A 16,431-nucleotide genomic window follows, 5' to 3' on the forward strand; every position below is an offset into this window, starting at 1 on the left:
TAAAATAGGAATTTCAACAGTTGTAAAAGCAGTAGTCTGTAACATTTTAAGGCGAATGAAGTCAATTGTATTTTGAAGTAAAAAAATAATAATAATAATTTATTAAACAATGCACCGTGTTGTTATTGCTATAAATTATTTCTGGTCCATATATAAAGCTCTTTAATAATTTAACTGGCCTCAAAATTTAAGGAAAACATTTGCTTCATTCTTCATTCAGTATGGAAAAGGTTATATGAAACCCCTGGCCCACGGCTTTATCAGACAAACAACACAAGCAAAGATTCTCTCACTGACTTGCCAGTGACAACACCCACACACATGCACATACACACACATGTCTGATCAGCTATCCTTGTGGGGACTCTCCATAGGCGTAATGGTTTTTCTACTGTACAGACCGTATTTTCTATTGCCCTACACCAACCCTACCCCTAAACCTACCCCTCACAGGAAACTTTCTGCATTTTTAGATTTTCAAAAAACTTCATTCTGTGTGATTTATTAGCTTGTTTACCCGTGGGGACCTCAATTTAGGTCCCCACCGTGACACGAGTCCCCACGAGTCTGTGTGTATTCAGGTTTAAGTCCCCACCAGAATAGAAAAACAGGTACACACACACCTCCAGGGAAAAGGCAGTCACCAGTACTGGTCAGCGCTGTCATTTTTCTTATTTAATTTACAGTATGTCTTGTTACTCATTATGCATAATGTTGGCATGTACAATTTTTTGGTAATATTAATACAATTTTATTATTGATTATAAGTATATTTTGCTACTTTTGTCAAATAAACAATTAGGAAACTGTGCTGGGTCACCACTTGATACCAAATGTAAAACTGTCACATCTGGGTCTTTATCTGGGTCCATTTATTTAAATAAATCTGTCAATCAATCAATCAATCAATCAATACAAATAAAAAATACAGTAAATAAATGTTTAGCAATTCTATTAAATTAGCGTCAAAATTTAGAAATGCTTTGCACTGGATTTTTTTCTTTCCTTTCCTTTCTTTTCTTTCTTTCTTTTTTTTTTATTGTATAATAGACGCAACAGCTAAAATGTTTGACGCACACTACTGTTGTGAAATCCAAACATTTCAAACTGTAAATTCTCTTCCAGAACTTGGCAACCTGAGGTGACGGTTCTGTCAGAAAGCAAGCTCTTGCACAGAGATTGCATGGATAGTGGGCAGGATGTCATAAAAGCATTGAAACCTATATAATAAAAAGGCCCAAAACCCTTTTTCAGTTCAGGAAACTAGTCAAGACCCTCACAGAAATGAGTTGAGTCTAACTGTGTAACATAGTGAGAGATACAGTGACAGTGAGCAGAACCAGCACTAATCATCCCCTGTTGTTCAAATGTGTTTGTATTATTGAGTGTTAAAAGACAAAAGTGGCTCTCCATCATACCCAAAGAGTGAACTATAACACAATAACATGGGCAGACGGATGTAGATTATGTCCTTCATGTTATTCCTGCATGTGTCTGACTCTGAAGTGATCTGTCATTCCCATAACATTCCATAAGCAATAAATGAAAGCTTTCTAAATAAAAAAAATCAATCCAAAAATCCCAAATAATAACCTTTCATTCAGATCGCTTTAACTTCTTTAATGACAGTCTCTCGTGTTATTCACACTGAATACGAGCAGAGTGCTTATAAAAATAGACAGCTGAGGAATGAAGCATGCCAGGATTTATTGCTATGGTGAGCTGTCATCGCCTACACAAAAACCTACAAATATTCTGCAGGTGTATGAGGCTCTCAGTTATATATCTAACAGTCAGGGGACAGGGCAAAATCATCTGCCACTGGATAAGAATATATATATACATATATATATACAGTGTTGGGAAGGTTACTTTGGAAATGTAATAGGTTACAGATTACAAGTTACCCTACTTAAAATGTAATAAGTAGTGTAACTTTTCAATTACTTTATTAAAGTAATGTAACTGATTACATTTGATTACTTTTTGATTACTTTTCTAAATTTCTAATGTTTTCAACTGTTAATCATTTTCAAACATGTAAACCAGGCACGCGTTACATGTAACTAGTTACTCCCCAACACTGTATATATATATATATTAATACAAATAACTTTGTGGTTGTATTTGCCATTTTGTGAGGTTTTGTGTTTGTGCCATTTTGTGTTTGTTTGTCTTTATTTCATATCAGATTTGAAATTCAGATGGCAAAACATTAGTGATTTCTTTATCAGTTACAGTTACACTGAAGCTCATACAGTAGTTTTGATTATGACTGTAAAAATGTCATACTACAAAGTCTCTAGCCTTAAAAGAAAAGCATTACACAATTTCCACACACTTGTGTGGTTCTTGTGTGTAAGACAGATTGATAGTCCATATGACTTGTAATATGTGTTATATTTTCGTCAGAGGACTTGCAATTTAAATTGAAGATCTAACCCTCTCACTGTAGCTCTCAAAAATAATTCATCCATTTACAGTCTCATCTGGCACATTAGTGAAAAGACATGTGAGGACTAATGGCATTTGGCATTAATGACATATTTTTAATGACATATTTTTTATTAACCACCTAAATGTTTCTCACAAAAAATTATTACATGACTTCAGAAGATTTGAAATCGAGAGTATGAATCATATGGACCACTTTTATGCTACTTTTATGATGCTTTTTCATTATTATGAGCTTAACAGCTTGTAGTATCTGTATGCTTTTATCATTAAGAACAGTGTGACCATTCTTCAAAATATATAGAAAAATATATAGAAAAGTCAAAATATATAGAAAGTCAATTATACGGATATTCATGAGCACTTTCAAGCACGGAAATCTGCTAATTTACATATCACAATAACAAAAAAGACTTTAATTTGTGTTTAAGATGGTCTTTAAGATAGAGGTTAGCTCACTTTGCTAAGGCAGGTTGTGTGATACAATATCCAACTCATTGTTCTTCAAAAATTACTGACAGAAATTTCATTTAGCTGACCCTCCTGAACAATTCCAACCCAGGCTCATGGGAAAAACATGCCTATTTCTATAAAATAATATTCTTTTTACATTTTGTGACACTTCCAAACTACAGCGAGTAGGGCTGTTCAGTTTTATCTGAAACAGATTAATGTGAATGTGGCAACTTTTTAATAAAGTATCACAACAGTTCAGAAATTAAATGACACTAAATGGTTAATGCTCTAGTGCATATAATAACGTAGCACCTACAATAAGCTCTACCCTAAACCTAAGCTCTTTAATTCTGACTCTTGTTTCACGGGACTCATAGACAAATGCTTTGGATTGCAAGTGCAGTGCTGTACCAGGTGAGCTACCGAGCAAGTTTACTACAGCAGAAAATTCTTACATATACAGTTGGTTATTTGATGCAAACATTAAAATGTATTAGTTTACAACTCATGCACTATGGTAATAGTGTTTTGAGGTCATAACATGTTATTATATAATCTGCCCCAGTAATTATTAGTGTGAAAAGCAAAAAAAAAGTCGTTGGTGTTTTGCAGCCACTAAGTGTTCATTTCAGCTGGAACCTGCAGTGAATTGTATTTATAGGTACATTAATGGACATTTTTCCAACAAGCCTATGTTAAATAATTAACACCCTTAGTTGTTGTATAAAATTATACTATTCTTGGTCTGTCATTGGGAGAAAACATGTCTTTGCGATAGATCACATAGTGGCACAGACTTAGCTGTTCTAAGGAAAATAACAGCATCACTTATTTATAACTTCAATTATATTAAAGATAATATGTATCATACTTCTAATAACATTTAAAGGGTAAAAAGACCAACCATGTATCAGATCTAATCACTAAACTATGAGAAAAACAAACATGTTAAAAACACCAAAGCTTAATCAGCACCACCCAGCAGGACAATCCTCTTCTGATTCATAACCTCAAATTGGAAACTATGGACACTGACTCATCGTTATAAAGACACCGTTGAAAAAACAACACTTGCTCAGTACAGCAGGTCGAGACAAAAAACAGAGCTGTTGTACAGGTGCTGAACTGGGTGTTGCTTGTTAGTGATAAGATGCTGGATATGTTTTGATGGCGTACAGAAGAAGAAGAACAGACAGTGGTTGCACTGCATGCTGCTGCAGGGAGAGACGACACGCCTGATTGGACAACAACACCAGAGATGAAACCATAGCAATGCAAGTTGAGAACAGTCATAGTGTGTGTGTGTGTGTGTGTGTGTGTGTGTGCGCGCACTCACCTCTCTCCACTGCTTGGTCTCCACACCCTGAGTGTACATGACGCACACTGTGAAAAGGGACAGAAATAGCAACAATTAGTGCTACACTCTCAGAAAAAAAAGAAGAAGCTGTGATTGGGGAGATACCCTTTCAAATAGTGATACACTGAAATGAAAATTCTGTGACGAAACGATGACCAAAACCGAAAATTAAGGATGCACTTGGCCAAAAACCGAAATCAAAAATACATTTTAGTTGTACATACATTTAAACTGTTTTTAATTTTTTAAATAACACAATTATGTTTCTACTTCTACTTCTACTTTGATGAAATGTAATGTAATTATTTAAACAGTGGCTGTCATAAAACTTTTTGATGAAAAATTTATTCAAACATACATTAAATAATGAGAATCATTAGAATGAGAATTTAGTAAAATGTAATTAATATGTAATATACTGCATATATTTAGCCAAATGTTACTTTCTACAGTTATTTTGACTAGCTGAACAGCGTTTATGGACTTTCCTGAGGTAAATGTAACGTTAATAAAGCTGTTTTATTGATGTCTTTCTGTGGTTGAAACACTGATTGAGCAATTACATGAGACATGGTTTCAGTAAGTTGTACTGTTTTTTTCAACACCTTTTGATGTTCATTAATGTTTATTTCTTGCTATAACTAGTAATAAAGAGAGATGATTGATTCACATACCGCTTAAACTGAGGCGCTAAAGCAATCTGTCAAGTCACATTTAAAGAGCATTTCATGATAAAATTAACAGAATTTGAAAGCTGAGATAGTCACGATCTCTACCTGGAGTGCCCATGAGCTTCGCTAGAGGGCACTCCATTCCAGACTCTTGCCACTTCACCCCGTACTCCATTTCCCATAATCCCTTGCCTGGACTCATCAGCACTCACCAATTGCAGTCACCTGTCTCTCATCGCCTTATCAGTCACACTCACACACAATAACAATAGCACACACACTCTCTCACCGCTGATGATTTGCATAGCCTATGACATTTTCTAGTTTCCGTGTTTCTGCCCTTGTTTCCTTGTTTTGTCTTGCCTTTCTGTTTTTGTATCTTGGACAGTTTACCTGGTTTTCTGATTGTTTTCTGCCTGCCCTGACCTTGGACTGTTCTGTGGATTACTCTTTTGCCTGTGCCTTGGATATTACTGTTTGTTGTTTCTGAACCCTGCCTGTTTTGACCACACTCTCTTTAAATAAAGCCTGCAAGTGGATTCCCACTCCGTTGTCATGCCTTCTTCATTACAGAATCATCAGCCATACCCAGATCCAGCGTTTTTTTGAGTGTTCCAGGCCAAACATGGACCCAGTTGGCCAGCTAATGAGACTTCGTCAAGGAGACTCTTCAATTGAGAAGCACGTTCATCAGTTCTGTGAGTTGTCCTATCGAGTGAAATTTGACGGTGTTGCTTTGAAAGACATTTTTCTTTTCGGACTTAATGAGTCAGTGAAATCATGGTTACCTGAAGGGAAAGTCAATTGTACATTGAGAGACTTTATGGACTACGCACTTTTGCTGACCGGTTCCTTATTCACTGTGGGAGAAGCAGAGGATTTTAAAATCCCCACACCAGAACCTCTTCTTAAGATGGCTGCCATCCCAGAGACTCATCACAAGATGGCTGCCAGCCCAGAGACTACCCACAAAATTGCCGCCATTCCTGCGTCTCGTCCCATCATGGCCACCGTTCCAGAGTCTCGTCCCATCGAGACCGCCGCTCCAGAGTCTCGTCTCATCATGGCCATCATTCCAGAGGCTCGTCACGTCACAGCTGTCATCTCAGAGTCAAGCCAAGTCACAGCTGATCTTCCTGAGTCACGTCAAGTTACAGCTGATCTTCCTGAGTCACGTCAAGTTACAGTTGATCTTCCTGAGTCACGTCACATCACAGCTGATCGTCCAGAGTCACGTCACATCACAGCTGATCGTCCAGAGTCACATCACGTCACAGCTGATTGTCCAGAGTCACATCACTTCACAGCTGGTCTTCCAGAGCCTTGTCACGTCCCGTCTGTTGTACCCAGATCTTTGAGGTTTGTTCTAAGGTATCCCAGACTTGCATCCAGTGTGGAGGATCCACCGCTGGTGTCAGTACACACATCTGCTATCCCTCAACCAACGCTCTCAAGCGACACAGTTCATACACTTTAAAGTTTCCTTATGAGGTCATGGAGACCGTCAGTAAATCCCCTGTCAAGCCAGTCTTGACCCTAGAAGCCAATCATGAATTCTCAGCCCTGCCTGTTACAGTAGCTAGAACTGTCTCTGAATTCACTCAGCGCCCTGCCATGGCCAATAATGCCAATCCCAAACTCCCTGACTGTACCGTCATGATTAAGGAGACTGCCTATGAACTCTCTGTCTGCCCTTTCACTGCTATTGTGGCCGTCTGTAAACTCTCTGCCTTTCCTGTCACGGCCATGGAGGTCATCTGTGAACTCTCTCCCTGTCCTGTTATGGCTAAGAATGAATGAATGAATGATGCATTTATATAGCACTTTCTTGTGTATTGCTATACACCCAAAGCGCTTTACAATCATGTGTGTGTGTGTGTGTGTGTGTGTGTAAAATGTGATGCAAAGCGGTCTAAGAAGGCCGTTTCTGACCGATGACCAATGGCCGATGAGGCCATTGTTAACCTCTCTGTGCTCTTATTTCCAGTCCAGCCTGATCTGCCGTGTTGGTTCCCTGCACCATCAGCTCCACTGAAGTGGTCCTCCGTCCCATCTGCTCCGTCGTGGGAGTCTTCGGTCCCGTCTGCTTTGCTGTGGTGATCATCTGCTCCGCCGTGGGGGTCTTCGGTCCCATCTCCTTTGCTGTGGTGGTTATCTGCTCCGCCGTGGGGGTCTTCGGTCCCGACTGCTCTGCTGTGGTGGTCATCTACTCCGCTGTGGGGGTCTTCGATCCCATCTGGTGGACTTCTGCTCAGCCCGGTCCATCTGCTCCGCTGTGGTGTTCTTCTACCCTGCTCTGGTGGTCCTCTGCTCTGTCCTGGTTGTCTTTGGCTCCACCTGCTCCATTCTGGTGCTCCTTAGCTCAATCCTGGTGGTCTTCTGCTCTACCCTGGTGGTCTTCAGCTCCACTTTGGTGGTCTTCTGCTCCGCCTGCTTCACCCTGGCTTCTGGCTCCGGCTTGGCTCTCTGCTCTGCTGGCTCTGCCTCAGTCACCTGTTCCTTCCCTTCCTCATGGACCTGGCCATCCATCCCTCACTCTGTTCCACCTCTGCTCCACCTCCCTCCTGGACTTTAGTCTATTTTGTTTGGAGTGTCTGGAAGCCGCTTGGTGGGGGGCTCTGTCACAATCTCTAGCTGGAGTGCCCGTGAGCTTCTCTAGAGGGCACTCCATTCCAGACTCTTGCCACTTTACCACGGACTCCATTTCCCATAATCCCTTGCACGGACTCATCAGCACTCACCAATTGCAGTCACCTGTCTCATCACCTCATCAGTAACACACTATAAGAATGGCACACACACACTCTCACCGCTGATGATTTGCATAGCCTATGACGTTTTCTAGTTTCCGTGTTTCTGCCCGTGTTTTCTTGTTTTGCCTTGCCGTTTGTGTTTTTGTATCTTGGACTGTTTACCTGGTTTTCTGATTGTTTTCTGCCTGACCCGACCCTGGACTGTTCTGTGGAATACTCTTTTTGTCTGTGCCTCGGATATTACTGTTTGCTGTTTCTGGACCCTGCCTGTTTTGACCACGCTCTCTTTAAATAAAGCCTGCAAGTGGATCCCCACTCCGTTGTCACACCTCATTCGTTACAGAGATATTGTGACAAATAATGTTTAGTGACGTTCACACATTAACAGAAAACAGCACAGACTAAAAGACTGATCTTGAGATTCAAGAATTCATGTGATTATCGATTAAAAAAGAGAAATATTTTTTTAATCCAGCACTAGTGTCCACATAGCTGACATGTTTACCTCTTGTAGTTTATCCACAATGTGTGAAAGAAATGGACATAAATAAACGTCAATATTTCAGTGATTACCGCCCTCCAAAATCATTTCAACCGAAACCAAAAACCACTGTTTCGTCTGAATATTTCCATTTGCCAAAATTTAGATGCATCCCTACAGTACTTTCAAAAGTTACTATGTAAATTTTAGGTGCTAATATGCAAAAATGTCTATATACTTTTAAAATAATATGTACTTTTCAAAGTACTAAGATGTACATGAATGTACTATTTAGGGGTAAATACGGTACAAATATGTACCTTTCAGCTTTTGTACCTTAGTGACCTGCCCCAGTGACAGCTTTGTTTTTTTGTTGTTGTTTTTTTGTTTGTTTTTTTGAGAGTTTAATGTTTGCATACATGCAAAAATATACTGTAATTACATTATAAACTATGCTTTAATAATAAAATAGTGAACTTCTCAAAAAAACACATTCCAAATCCAAAACTTTATGATAGTTTTGTGTGACAAACAGTCTAAAAATGGTCATTATTTACTGAAAATCGTCAATCTGCATGAGTCCATTCAAATATATCGCTTTAAAATCCAACACATCAGTGACGTCATTAATGAACAATAGGGATGGGAAATGTAACTGTTTCACAAATGATTCTATTAAATTTGAGGAATTTGGAAGTATTTGGAAATCAAAAGTGGAATTCTGTTGTCAAATGCTGCGATCATTTCAATAACAAGCAAACATGAAAATATGTGGTAACATACATTAATTTATTTTTCTATTCATTTTTATTTTTATATAACACTGATGACAAAATTCATGTTGATCCATATTTATGTTCATTATGTAGCCATTATGATTTCAGTACATATTTAAACATTTGTCTTCTGTGTTTCACTGAAGAAAGAAAATCATACTGGTTTGAGCCAATGTGCCTCTTTTATGGTGTGCAGAAATCATCTTACATCAGTGTTCACATGTGATTCATGAAACATTTGTATGCTGCTAATGCGAATGATCATACGTTGATAAATGTGGCGGCTGAAAACAATCATAATGCCCATAAAAATACCCCGGTTGAGAAGCCTTGTCCCTAGAGTTTACGACACGGAGAAACATAACCCAGCTAATTGAGGAAGTAATCTCATACAAGAGAAATTGATCTTACTCCAAAAAGAGCCATTGAACTTGTAATTGCAAACAATTACATTAATTTATATGTATATTAAATATTTCAATTTTTCCATGTAACATTTGGTTGCTAAACTATTATTCATTATGCAAACAAGGCTTTGTACTTTACTCGTGTTCCAAAATCTGTGTAAAAAATCATCTTTCACGTGCGCAAAAATGTTTTTGTTTGGGTGCTGCACGCTGATTTTACAGCAGACCTTTTAAATTGAGCAGTGCAAATTTTACGTTTGGTTGACTGCATTTTAGTTTGATGATGAATGGCTGAAATGTACAGTTAGGAATGTTAGAGCTGACATGTTGTGTGTGTGCATGAGGCGCCTGCACGATCAGTTGGATTTAATAAAATAAAGATATAAAGAAAACAAATGAAATGCATTAAGAGTGTCACAAAAAAGAGCGTAGCCTATACTTATTGCACAGTTTTTTTTCTTTTGTTAATCTGTTAATTATTTAAGAGAAATATATTTTGTGTAGTCCTATTTATTTTATTCATTTTATATCCTTAATTTCTGCTTTTCTCCATTCACAGAAGTGTTCTAATCTTACTGGTTAATGATCGACTAATGAGCGTTGGTTGTCGGTCAGAAAAATTATCTAAATGCTGTTATTATACAATACTCTACCAGATTTACTATGCTGCACGCAAGTTCAGGCTAGCTGAAATACTTGCGTACACGAACTGAGACCTGGCATGAGATTTGATCATAGCCACCCCTCACATCCATATTGATAAATACCAAGTTTTGCATGGAAACGACGGTACGCCCAGTTTTCGGTCGTACGCTCATTTCATAAATGAGGCCCATTCTGAGGGTGAGCTGAATATTCATTTTTGCTGAACAATTTCTTTATTATAACTCCCTCTCTACCACTCTAGCAGATGAGAAGTAAAGGTATATTTCTTTCAGAGAGGAGAGAGATCCACTTAGTGAAACTCTTTCTTTTCTCCCTATTTTTCAACTCAATCTGTCTTTTCTCTTCAAAGGGACTCTATGAAACTTGCTGCCATTGCGCATTTGAGTTCATGTTTCATTCAGGTTCGTTGGAGTCATGCAGAGCGATGTAGATGAGAAGAACTCTTCAGAATCACGCTGATGTTTGATGAGAGGCGAAAGACAAGAGATTGCAGAGAAAACGAGTGGGGGTCGCTAATTAATGCAGAACGGGTATGAAATGAACAGACGCAAAGCTCAGTTTCATCTTCCATTGGCTGTACTCACGTGGATCAGATTTGGAGAACGTGTCTCTGTCTAAAAGATTCCTGGGGAGAAAAAAAAAACAAAACAAGATCAGTATAATTCTGACAGCATGATTAAACGCTATCAGTGACACATTGACATATGAAGCTTTACTGAAGAGGCTTTTTGACAATTTCATTAAACTGGCTAATTAGAATTCCACAAAAGTAGATATTAGGATAGAGGTTCAAGATGACATCCAGAAATGTTGACTGTAGGCTGCCTCAAAAATACTAAAGGGCTTCTCATGTTTAAAGTCCGGCATAAGTAACATCACATTTGTCATTTTAACTACTGTAGCAGGGTTATGGCTGCTCAGAAACATTGTTTCATTTTCAACAAATAAACAATTAAAGATAAACAATAAAAAATGTCTCAATGTGATGGCAAATGCTTCATTATATTTTCTTCTGATTTGTAATGTTTTCAGAACAGATGAGCAATTATTAAAAAATTATTAAATGACGTACTAAAATTACTAAAAATTACTAATTTACTAAAACTACTACATTTTTTGTAAATTTACACTTTACATTTACAATGGTTTTAGCAAAAGTTGTGAGGACATACACTAAAAGTCACACGATCCATGACAAAATTACTCATATTAACCATCATATGTACATTTGGCTTACTGCCATATTAAAGTGCCCTTCATGAAGATATTTACTTTGATTTGGACATGTTTTGGACATGTACCATATTGCTTTAGATATACCATGATAGTACCATGGAATTATTTTAATCATATTAGTGTACCCTGTAAATACCATATGAAAATAGTCAAGTACCAGCTTTTTTTTATCAAGGTACCACAGAATTATCTGTTACTTAGACTATACCATGGTCTCATGGTAACCTTCACAAAGGTTTTTCTGTTTTAATGTAATATTAATTCATCCAAATATTGAAGAATGTCATTGAAGAAGGTGTTTGCTCTCTGTCAGTTTTTTTTTTTAAATAACCATTTTATTGTCTGTGGAGAAAGTTAAAGAGACAGTTCATCCAGAAATTAAAATACTGCATGTTCAATGTTTAATCACACTCATGTCATTCGGAATGACTTTAATTTTTGTGAAACACAAAAGTAGATATTTTGAAAAATGTTCCTGCTGCATAAAAGTAGTCAAGATGACTTGTGCTTTATAGACCACAATTTAGTTTGGAAATTGTCCTATTTCTTTTATGTTCCAAATGAAGTTCAAAGACCATTGAAAATTATTTTACCGAAGATTCACACTGAAAGTGATAAACAAAACATCAAATTGTTCTAACAAAAATGTGACTGTGCACAAAGAAAAAAACTAAAGAAAGAAAGAAAAAAGCAAATGTTTCAGTCCATCTTGTACTTCAGTACTAAAAACATAAACATTAGTCAACAACATTAGTACAGGGGCCGTTCTTCGTACGTCGCTAACTCAGTTAGCTGGATTTGATTGTTGATGATTTTGGCATGATTATTTGGTTCTTCTATTAAAATAATAATGATTTAAAAATTAATTTGAAAATGATATTATAATGTTGTGTAATCTATAATACTATAGACACAGCCAGTTAATGCTGTCACATAACAAATCTGCTTCAAAGATAAAATTACATGAATTGCTAATTACAACATTGAAATAAAAATGCAAGTGCGTGCGTGCGAGCGCGAAGTTAAGAAATTATTTCCTTGACCATTGTATATACCAATGTTTCTGAGATGCTTTTCAAATTGGCAGAGACCACAGAGAAAACCAGATTGAGAAAATGGGCTTGACCTAAGTTGTCTTGAACTTTAAAGGAACTTATATTTGTAGAGTTTCATTTAAGCCGTTTATGATCAAGAGATGCTTTTTCCAGCGCATAATTTATACTGTAATTATGTGCATATTTTCATTTCACAACAGTTTGGCATAACCATGTATAACAGAAACAAACTAAAGCTATAACTAGAAAAATGTGTGTGTATGCGTGTCAAACAGACAGAACGCAACAGAGAAATGAGTGCAATAAATAGTATTTTTATAACTGTAACTGTATCTTAGAATCTTAATAAAGAGACCTTTACATTTAGGCCTTACTGGAAAAATAAAAGACAGCAACATTTGAATGTATTCAGAAGACTGAAAGTGTGTGTTCTTACTGAACATTTTAGCTCTGACCTGATAAAACTCACTTCTTATTCCTTGTAAGGCTACGGGTCAGAATTTAACGGGGGCTTGGTACAAAATGCCGCTGCACAGTCACACTAAATCCATTACGGCTGTCGGGAATAAAAAGAAAATGAAAAGAGTTGATTGCAGCATTTAATTTAAAATCTTGTTCATGTTGCATCATAATTCTTTTTACGCGTTTTTACAGCGTTGCGCATTATAACCAACCACACACGACTCCATTGAGTTTATAAATGCAACGGCCAATCAGAAGCGTTCAGATGAGTCATCGCTGAAATACCGGCGTTTTGAGCTGAATTCTGCTCTCTCGCGAATTCTCTCATCATAAACAACAAAGTGCACATGTAAGTAAGAGATTAATTCATCAAACAGTGTATGGACAGAATTTTGTTTGTTTGTTTGTTAGTGTTTTGTTCTTTGAAAGTGCTGAAACTCGTGCTAGACTGAAGTCAGTCATACTGGGCCTCATTTACAAAACGAACGTACGACAGAAAATTGGGCGTACGGTCATTTCTTCACAAAACTTGGAATTTATCAATAAGGTTGTGAACAGTGGCTACTACTATTTAGAGGATTTGTTGTGGAATGAGGAGAACTAAGCTATATAGTGTTTATAATGTTTGTAAATGTTTCATTATATTTACCGTTATTTAATATACATATAAATTAATGTAATAGTTTGCAATTACTTAATGGGTGTTTTCTGAGTAAGATCAATTTCTCTTGTATGAGATTACTTCCTCGTTGTGGCCGGGTTACGTTTCTCCGTGCCGTAAACTCTAGGGACAAGGCTTCTAAACCGGGGTATTTTTATGGGCATGATATTCAAATGACAATTGTTTTCAGCCACCACATTTATCAACGTACGATCATTCGTATGATAGAATTGGCGGCATACGAATATTTAATGAATCACACATGAACTCTGTCGTAAGATGATTTGTGCGCTCGGATCTGCGCTTGTTTCTGCGTTAGACTGATAAATGAGGCCCACTGTTCTTTGATAATGTAAATGTTCTTTGCTCAAGTTCTCTGTATATTTGCTGTTTGAAAAACGTGACAGTTAAAGCGTTATAATTAACTTAGAATGTTTTTATTAAATTATGATCAAGTTAAATACAAATCCAGTAATTAAAAATGTATTATGACATGACATCCATATCTGGTACTTGCCTAAAAAGACGGGTTTATGATGTGCGTGTTAATAGATTACACTAACATTAGGCTACTTTTAGCCTTACACTGGAGTTGGTTAAAAAATTCATTTTAAACTGTCTTTCTGCTTTACAACTGGGCACAAGCTTATATTGTATACAACATGTTTTATATACTATAACATGGACAGGTGTATACTACAGCTTTTTGCCACACAGTGTAGAGCATACAAAAATAAATATATTTTTATGTATATAAATTAGTAAGAAATCTGACTTGCTGGTAATATTAGCTAGATAGTATGATAACCTACCTAGTATGATAGATAAAGTTAAAGAGGACAGCTTCTAAAATGATCTTGTACAACATTAAAAATGAACTGTTGTATCCATAAAACCTCAAATAAAAATTTCACTCCAGCTAGGGAACAAAAATTGGCTATCATGTTGATGTTGACATAGTTTGTATGTGCATGCATAGAACAAACAGAAAAACCATAAATCAAGGCAGAATACTATGGCGCAACAACTAAATATGTCTACGCTAACAACTGTCATTTTTTTAACATCCTAATCAGCCAGATTGGTAAACGGCAGGATGAGGAGCATGATGTTGACCCTGAGCCATCTGAAAGCGTCGCTTTACCTTAAGGAAACAGAAATGTCTATATTTTTGACAGATTGTTCGGTAAATTCCCATACATATTGAATGGCACCACAATTTCTTAGCGGAAACTTATGCTAGGGCTCTTTACAAAGGGATTCACTTTAATTAGGAAGGACTCTTTAATTACGAGTATCACCCTAAAAGTATAAGAAGGTGAAAAATGCCATTTGGTACAGTAGTCTTTCTATGTGTTGATTTTTGGGGGGGGGGGCACAACCTGAAACAAAACACAGCATTTCATTTACACAGAACCAAAACCAAACCTAATCTTACCTAAAACTTTAACATGATTCTTTTTGCAGCCTTGCAAGCACTGCAATATCCTTCAGAAAATGGCAAAAAAAAATTCTTCTTTCATTCACTCTGGATTTCTAATATGGAAATGAATCTGCTCTGCTCTTTCATAAACGGCTGCTCAGAGGCCAAATGTCAGCGACATTATTACATTTCTCGCATGCAAAATAAATGCAGATGACAGATAAGGTTTAGCGAAACATTTCTGTGTGACTAAATTTATTCTGAACTCATCATCATCCATAACATTCATCCCTGTTTATGCTCAGTATATTTAACATGAAAATAAGAAATGCTCATGGCGTTCCCATTAACAAATGTATACGTAGTGATTTGCTGCGACAAAGCTTCCAAAAGTCTTTATTTCCAAGGAGAGTAGAAAATTTGAGGCAAGATGAGCGACAGCAACTCTTGGCAATAAAACAAAGTTAAACAGAGTTAAAATTTATGCTAATGAGCATTTGATACCCCGATGCAGAGAGTGATGTTCATGTGATCCGCTGCTCCATACAAAAACTGGGTCAGTGACAAATCAGAGTGATTGCAACAAAGAAAAAGAATAAATGACTTTAAGGCCTTGTCCACACTAATACATTTTCGTTTGAAAACGCATCTTTTTCACTCCGTTTTAGCCTTCCTTCCACACTGAGACGGAAACTGAGCTTTTTGAAAACGCTTTCCAAAATGGCTAAATTTGAAAACGCAGTTTTTGCATTCTAGTGTGGACTGTGAAAATGGAGGCTTCTGAAAAACGATGACGCATGTTTAGTCATGTGATGCATATTGTACCAACAGATATCTATGTTTATACCAGTATTGTGCCTGTTATGTGCAATTCACTTTCAATTCACTTTCGATTTTTAAGTGTGGATGAGAAACTTGCTTGAGAAAATGCTGGAAAATGCTAATGTGGACAGAGAGCGTTTTAAAACTAAAACGCTGTTTTCAAATGTATCCGGATTAATGTAGATGTAGCCTAAAATGTGCTGAATTCTTAGAAATGTACTCTTTGTATTCATTTTAATTTCATATGGTGTTGAAAGCATATACCATTTTTGAGAAAAGTTACAATCAAATGACTCTAAACATGTCATGTGGCGAAACCAAGTAGTAAAATATATGAAGAGTTTGGTTCCAAAATGCGACAAACGCCATTTGTAAAAAAAATTGAGTTCCCGCCAAAATCAGTATTGTATCTGATGTTGTTTGTGTGACTGAGCGGCTCGCGCGCTGCCGAGGCAACGCTTATATTACATCATTCGAAAAAAAAAAAGTTCTCGAGTGAGAGCACTAGTTTACCTCTCTTCCTCTGAGGAGGTTGAGACGGTCCAACCTACCGTGTTCCAGCCCCTCATTCTGGGGGCCTCACTTCTCGTACTTCGCATGGTCTCTACAGCAGCTAGTACGGACGTCCCCTGCTGGTCCGCCGCTTCAGGGCACCGAGCTAGCTGCTCTAGGCACACCAGAGGCCAGTCTCACGAGACTGGTTCCCTTAGGAGGTCACCTGGCGGTGTGGGAGCCCCTGCCAAGTGTGCTT

General features: G+C 37.3%; 1 protein-coding gene across 1 annotated transcript in view; it reads right to left on the reverse strand.

Annotated features, from left to right (window-relative positions):
• The window catches only part of LOC107751002 (copine-5), a 156,317-nt gene that overhangs the window by 103,211 nt on the left and 36,675 nt on the right, over positions 1-16,431 (reverse strand). Inside the window, exons 2-3 of the mRNA XM_016566571.1 lie at positions 10,606-10,646; positions 4,247-4,293 (exon numbers count right to left, since the gene is read on the reverse strand). Coding sequence (XP_016422057.1) covers positions 4,247-4,293; positions 10,606-10,646 — 88 coding nt within the window. The remainder of the gene's footprint in view (positions 1-4,246; positions 4,294-10,605; positions 10,647-16,431) is intronic.

The sequence above is a fragment of the Sinocyclocheilus rhinocerous genome, unplaced genomic scaffold, assembly GCF_001515625.1.
Source record: "Sinocyclocheilus rhinocerous isolate Xijiao unplaced genomic scaffold, SAMN03320098_v1.1 scaffold2647, whole genome shotgun sequence".
Lineage (NCBI taxonomy): Eukaryota > Metazoa > Chordata > Actinopteri > Cypriniformes > Cyprinidae > Sinocyclocheilus > Sinocyclocheilus rhinocerous.